Genomic DNA, 6,953 nt, shown 5'->3' on the forward strand with positions numbered 1-6,953 from the left:
TGTATTCTGTAACGAATCATCCACTGAAGGCGAGCGAAGGTGAGAACCCAAGTGCAGTTTATTTACAGGTGATATCCAAACATCCAAACAAGAAACACAGACTTGACTTGACTTGACATAGCATGAGCAGACTTGACATAAAGAGACTAGACTCACCGATGAGGGCACATGGGAACATGAAGCTACTTATAGGAAACAAGGAGGGTCACATGACAAGAACAAACCAATGGGAAACAAGACACATGACTAAGACAACCAATCAGAACATGACACAATGAACAGGGGAACCAATGGCATGAATACATGAGGGCAAGGGAAGCATGACACAAACAGGGACCATGAAACAATTACAAAATAAAAGACATGGAAAACATGAACATGAAACAAAACACCACATTACAAGAAGGTGATTTATGAGGACATTTTCAGTGTCCCCGTAATTCAAAAGGCTTATAAATAATTCAGAATGAGTTTTTTTGAAAATCTAAAAATGCAGAAAGTTTCCTGTGAGTGGTAGGTTTAGGGGTAGGGTTGGTGTAGGGCAATAGAAAATACGGTTTGTACAGTATAAAAACCATTACGCCTATGGAGAGTCCCCGTAAACCATAAAAACAAAGTGTTTGTGTGTGTGTGTGTGTGTGCGTTCTTTATTATTATTATTTTTGCCATTATTATATTTGAGATTTAAGAAATAAGAAATTAGAGGGAGAGAAAGGGACAAGCATTCCTATGAGGATATTCTATCAGGCAGCACGGTTGAGTTTCTCAGTGAGGTGTGGATCTGGCATGACAGTGGTGGCAAGACACATTGTATGGGCGAGCCCGGTCTCATGAAAATGCGTATATACAGTATATACAGTGGGGCAAAAAAGTATTTAGTCAGCCACCAATTGTGCAAGTTCTCCCACTTAAAAAGATGAGAGAGGCCTGTAATTTTCATCATAGGTATACCTCAACTATGAGAGACAAAATGAGAAAAAAAATCCAGAAAATCACATTGTAGGATTTTTAAAGAATTAATTGGTAAATTCCTCGGTAAAATAAGTATTTGGTCACCTACAAACAAGCAAGATTTCTGGCTCTCACAGACCTGTAACAACTTCTTTAAGAGGCTCCTCTGTCCTCCACTCCTTACCTGTATTAATGGCATCTGTTTGAACTCATTATCAGTATAAAAGACACCTGTCCAAAACCTCAAACAGTCACACTCCAAACCCCACCATGGCCAAGACCAAAGAGCTCTATATGGGCAAACTACAGTGGGTTAATAATACTTGAGACTGGCCAATGCAATAGAGAGTAACAGATGAATAAGACCAATACCTGCCTGTTCTTACTGGTGTACAAATTCAGATAAAGTTTTATGCCTACTCCTGCACAGGAAGCTTGGAGAATCACAGGAAGGAAGCAGTTATGTTTAACTAAATCTTTCAAAACAAAAAGAAAAGAAAATGCTGCAATGTACTTATGAAACAACTCCCATGAAAGCACTACCAGCTCAGACTGCTTCAGTGAAGTACTGGCAAGTCAAAACCAATCAATTACTGGTGCCAAGCTGAGGACTCAGGTTCAATAAGAGTTTAGATCTTAAAATTACATTCAGCCAAGTTCTGCCCCCTGAGTTAAGGTCTGGGCACACTTGCTGAATAGTGTTTCCCACTATTTTTACAGGTTCTCTGTAACAACAGAATAATTTCACAAAGAGTAACACAGAAAAAATGAGACTCCAGAGTAATCTGACAATACCTCCCTAATATGCTGAACACAATTACATGTTAATATTCCACACCTTTGACTGAGACATTAGAAAAAAAACCTGCATTGATAAATAATACTTTTAATATCAGTAAGAAATATTACTTTAGATGGAGATATTTGTAATATAGAAAAAACTTAACATAAAAAATATATATATTTAAAAATATTTGTAAAAAAAATCAGGACATTTGACATATTCATGTATCCCACTTGACATGCTACTCTTTTTCTGCATTTGTGTTTTCAAGAGATAAAATGTAAAAAAAAAAAAAAAAATTTAAACATTTACTTCTACTATAATCTACAATAAAAAGTAATTTAAAGATCATGTGAACTTATTTATTAAAAGAAGATATTTAGCAGAATGTCCTTGAAACTGTGTAATGTTCCTGGTCCTCACCCACTTTCATTGTAAGCAAAAAGTGCAGCTTCCTTTTGTGTTCCATGCAAAAATAAAAGCCAAAGCCCCATGGGTTTGAACAACAGGAGAGTAAGTAAAATGATCAGAAGGACAGAAATTACTATTTTAATTTTGGTTGAGCTTTCTCTTCAATATTTATAAAATTCAATAACTTTTTAGATTAATTTAAACTCAGGTGAAACAACCAAGTAAAGTGAATGAGGTATCCACTAACAAAGTAGCCATTGACTGTTTGCTAAGAGAATCTGTTTTTCAAGTGCCCTGTTATTAGCAGCAGTATGCATTTTATTAGTGAGCACACACACAGAATAAGAATGAAGTCACTTTTCAGGTTTATGCTTCTCATTTCCAACTTGTGTTTGACTGTCACTTAGTCACAAGAGAAATGTTAAAGTGCCAGACAAATACACACACTGCCTACATTACCAAATAGCGGCTCCATCCTGCCAGCTATGACAAGCCAAGGAATTCTACATCAATGCTACACTCCCCCCATAACACACACCCTGCCCTGCCTTGGCCTGCAGTAATGTGAATCACCTCCACACATACACACACCTGTAGGGCATGTGGTACTGACTAGCAGATTTGTTGTGTTCCAACACAGCCAGCCAGTCTGCCAAGCCCAAGATACACACTGAGGATATGAGTCAGAGCACACACACACAAACTAAATAAGTGACTTTCATACACTAGGTGTGGTTTGAAATACTTGAAATACATCATAAATCCATAAAAATCAGATGCTGCTATATAAATTGCACAATTCAGTTAAGCAAGGTTGCAAAATGTTGGTGATGTGAGGTTTGCTAATAAGCAACAGTCTGTCTTCCTTAAACTGTTATTCTGATAACCAAAAGTATGATGTTTTGTTTCTGTGGTAGTCTTGCTTACTCATCAAACATGGCATGGTGTATTGTTGGCTTTTGTATGATCAACAGCATGTGGTGTTCTGCTGCTTTGGATTAAAGAATGTGCTAAATAACTAAATGCAAATGTAAATCTAACACATCAATGTCACACTAAAACTCTACATCAGTCACTTGCACAACTGGTAGACTCACTCTCTGCAGGACAAACATGAGGTCAATCCTGGGAGTCTCTCTCCCGTGCTGCCAGGGTTGATGGCAGTAGGAGGTTCAGGAATGAGTTACAGGCTTCTGCACGCATTCTTTCACTATAGTGTGCTAGGCTTGAAATTTCTAATGCGTGTCTGATGCTGCCAAGGCAACATGGGTGTGTTTTTTAGTGAACCAAATTGTCATTACCGAGAATTCAATCAAATGTGTTCTAGAAACTCTTTCGTCTACGTATCTCAAATAACCTTAAGTACTAAGGATCCCACCTACAATCTAATCCTTGCAGTGTTTGAGGTCAAAGAGGTTTAAAATTAAAGGACGAAGGAGACCAGACATATCCAGCGAGGAAGAAGGAGACCAGACATCTCTAATGAGCTCCATGAAGCTAAATATGAATGCAGAGGTTATTTCCAAGTAATGAGCACTGTTGAAAAAACAGCATATGCTGGTTAGGTATGTTTTGACGCTGAGATGCTGGTTTAAGCTGGTCATTTGCTGGTTTTTGCTGGTCCTTTGCTGGTTTTTGCTGGTCCTTTGCTGGTTTAAGCTGCTCCTTTGCTGGTTTATGCTGGTCCTTTGCTGGTTTTTGCTGGTAGGACGAAGGAGACCAGACATATCCAGCGAGGAAGAAGGAGACCAGACATCTCTAATGAGCTCCATGAAGCTAAATATGCATGCAGAGGTTATTTCCAAGTAATGAGCACTGTTGAAAAAAACAGCATATGCTGGTTAGGTATGTTTTGACGCTGGGATGCTGGTTTAAGATGGTCCTTTGCTCGTTTATGCTGGTCCTTTGCTGGTTTTTGCTGGTTTTTGCTGGTTTAAGCTGGTCCTTTGCTGGTTTATGCTGGTCCTTTGCTGGTTTATGCTGGTCCTTTGCTGGTTTATGCTGGTCATTTTGCTGGTTTATGCTGGTCATGTGCTGGTAAAGGACCAGCATAAACCAGCATAAACCAGCAAAAGGACCAGCAAAAACCAGCATATGCTGTTTTTTTCAACAGGCTGGGTGGATAAAGTCATGCCCTGAAAATACATAAAAGATCATTCTCCCAGAGTCATTACTTAATCTCCCTCATATTGTTCCAAATTCGCATTACTTAACATTTTGAATAGGCCATCTTTTCCATGGAATTACAACAGTGTCAACCCTCAAAAGCACAAAAAGCTGACCAAAAAGTGTCATAAAAGTGACTACAGGACCCTTTTGCTGTTTTTTTCAACAGGCTGGGTGGATAAAGTCATGCCCTGAAAATACATAAAAGATAATTCTCCCAGAGTCATTACTTAATCTCCCTCATATTGTTCCAAATTCGCATTACTTAACATTTTGAATAGGCCATCTTTTCCATGGAATTACAACAGTGTCAACCCTCAAAAGCACAAAAAGCTGACCAAAAAGTGTCATAAAAGTGACTACAGGACCCTTTGTGCTATTTTCCATGTGATAGAGCTTTCCTAGGAAACAAACTCAAATTAATGGCATTATTTGCTAATAATCTTCAACATATAACAAATCGCTTTGAATCATTCAGACCCTGAATTAGACCTAGAGATTCGTTTAAAACATCCAACTAATGTGAATTGTTCACATTGCTACTTCTCTCGTGAACGAGTTAGGGAGGGGAGGATGTTAAAGTTATCAGCGAATAATAAATTAAATTTCAGTCTTTTTGTTTACATAATCACTGTCCAGCTTTCCTAGGAAACAAACTCAAATGAATGGCATTATTTGCTAATAATCTTCAACATATAGCAAATCGCGAGAAACAAATCGCTTTGAATCATTCAGACCCTGAATTAGACCTAGAGATTCGTTTAAAACATCCAACTAATGTGAATTGTTCACATTGCTACTTCTCTCGTGAACGAGTTAGGGAGGGGAGGATGTTAAAGTTATCAGCGAATAATAAATTAAATTTCAGTCTTTTTGTTTACATAATCACTGTCGTGCTGTTTGGAGTATAGCGCGCGAACACGCTGCGATACTATTTTGGTGATGCTGCGCCTTTTTTTGAAAGTTATCTTCAGTCAACATTGTAATTGCATGGAAAAGTCATTCTTTGAAACTTCTCCGTTTGTTTTCCGCAGAATAAAGATATCATATGGGTTAAAAAAGACATGAGGATGAGTAAATTATGACAAGAGTTTTCATTTTTGGTTGAACTAATTCTTTAAGGGTCACATTATCTAATGCACTTGCTTGGATGTGGTGCAGACGTGCAGTGCATGGGGGCGCATATGTCGCTTAAGTTAAATGTAAGGTCAGGTGTGGATTTCCTATCAGGAAAACATTAATATGTACATAGGATTTACATTGGTGTAGCCTATACTGCCAAACAGAATCCAGCTATATACCATTAGATGTAGCCTAGTTTATATCACAAAAAATGCCCTACAACCAAAATGTTCAAAAACAAATAATGTTTGACGACCAAAGTACCTAGATTCAACCTGCTGCAAATATGAAATAAGCTCCACAAGAAAGCCACGATTACCTGGACTCCACAGAGGATAAAATAAAGGCTTACATTATTTTATCAGCTGGTCTGAGTTGTCGGTGCAAGGCAAGGGAGAAACCGAACAAGCCGTTGGCATCACCCGTTTTCCTGATAACATAGTCTGTGTCCAGGTTGAAGGCAGAGATCAGCGTCCATCCCAGCAAACTGAGAAGCGGTAAAGTCAATGTCCTGTAAGATCCCATAACGCTGTTAGGTTGAGTTCGTGTCGGGTTCGTGCTTTAGAGATGAGACTGCAACCCGCTTCTGTTGGGGTTGTGGGTGTTTATAAGAGAGGAATTATGTCCCTCCTCCACCCTCGATCGACCCTTCCTCTACCTACCGGCACTAATAACGTTTTTTTGTTTAGTTTTTTAGTCTCATTCATTTCTCTAACCTATGATAAGCCTACCAGTTGGTTTGTGGGTAAAACTGTTTTTACAGAATGAGAGTTTTCTACATCAAAGCCTAAAGCAAGGGAAGACCAGGGAGAAACACATTCTGTAATAGGCTACATGCCTGTAACTGTTCGTATTTTTCTAAAATCACATTCCTATATTTATTTGCTTATATTTTCTCTAATTTACCAGTTAATATAAATCTACTAAATAAATGTATAAATCTACCCTAAAGTGTGCAAGTTAGTGTAAAAGTACAAAGAGTGCTGTTGTTACATGAATGTACTGTAGTAAATTTACCTTATAGCCTATTTTAATAAAATATTTATTAGATTTAATAAAATATGTAGTATTAAATTGTAGGGCTACACTAATTTAACAGCTAAGATAAACATTGTTATAAACATTTAAGTTATTTTTTATGTTTTACTCATAATTGTTTTTTGCCCTTTTTCCCCCATTTTTTTTCACACAGAGACTTGCTGTAATCTCATATGTGAACAGTGTAGTTCATCCTAACTCATCCTATGTTATACCACTTCCCTTTCTTACAGCAGCATTACCAATTAAAATTTGCTTAACTACATCAGGTTATTGTTGTTAACAGTGAACCACACAAGCATTACACCTTTGTCGCTCTGTTTATCTCTTTGTCTTTGAGCATGAATTCTCAGATGTGCAAATTAACACAGACATCACAGCCGCTAATCTCTGGTTTATTAGACTCCCTGTGTTTTACACAATTTGGTTGAACCTGGCTAAAAGCCTCGTAGGTACTGGCCTAGATCTGTTTTTAATTGGG

At 37.8% G+C, this 6,953-nt stretch overlaps 1 protein-coding gene across 1 annotated transcript in view; it reads right to left on the minus strand.

Moving 5' to 3' along the window:
- LOC107556704 (integrin alpha-6-like) overlaps positions 1-6,030 on the minus strand; it is a 38,326-nt gene extending 32,296 nt beyond the window's left edge. Inside the window, exon 1 of the mRNA XM_016239879.1 lies at positions 5,787-6,030. Coding sequence (XP_016095365.1) covers positions 5,787-5,959 — 173 coding nt within the window. The 5' untranslated portion in view covers positions 5,960-6,030. The remainder of the gene's footprint in view (positions 1-5,786) is intronic.
- Positions 6,031-6,953: the final 923 nt, after the last annotated feature.

The sequence above is a fragment of the Sinocyclocheilus grahami genome, unplaced genomic scaffold, assembly GCF_001515645.1.
Source record: "Sinocyclocheilus grahami isolate Dianchi unplaced genomic scaffold, SAMN03320097.WGS_v1.1 scaffold576.1, whole genome shotgun sequence".
Taxonomy (NCBI): domain Eukaryota; kingdom Metazoa; phylum Chordata; class Actinopteri; order Cypriniformes; family Cyprinidae; genus Sinocyclocheilus; species Sinocyclocheilus grahami.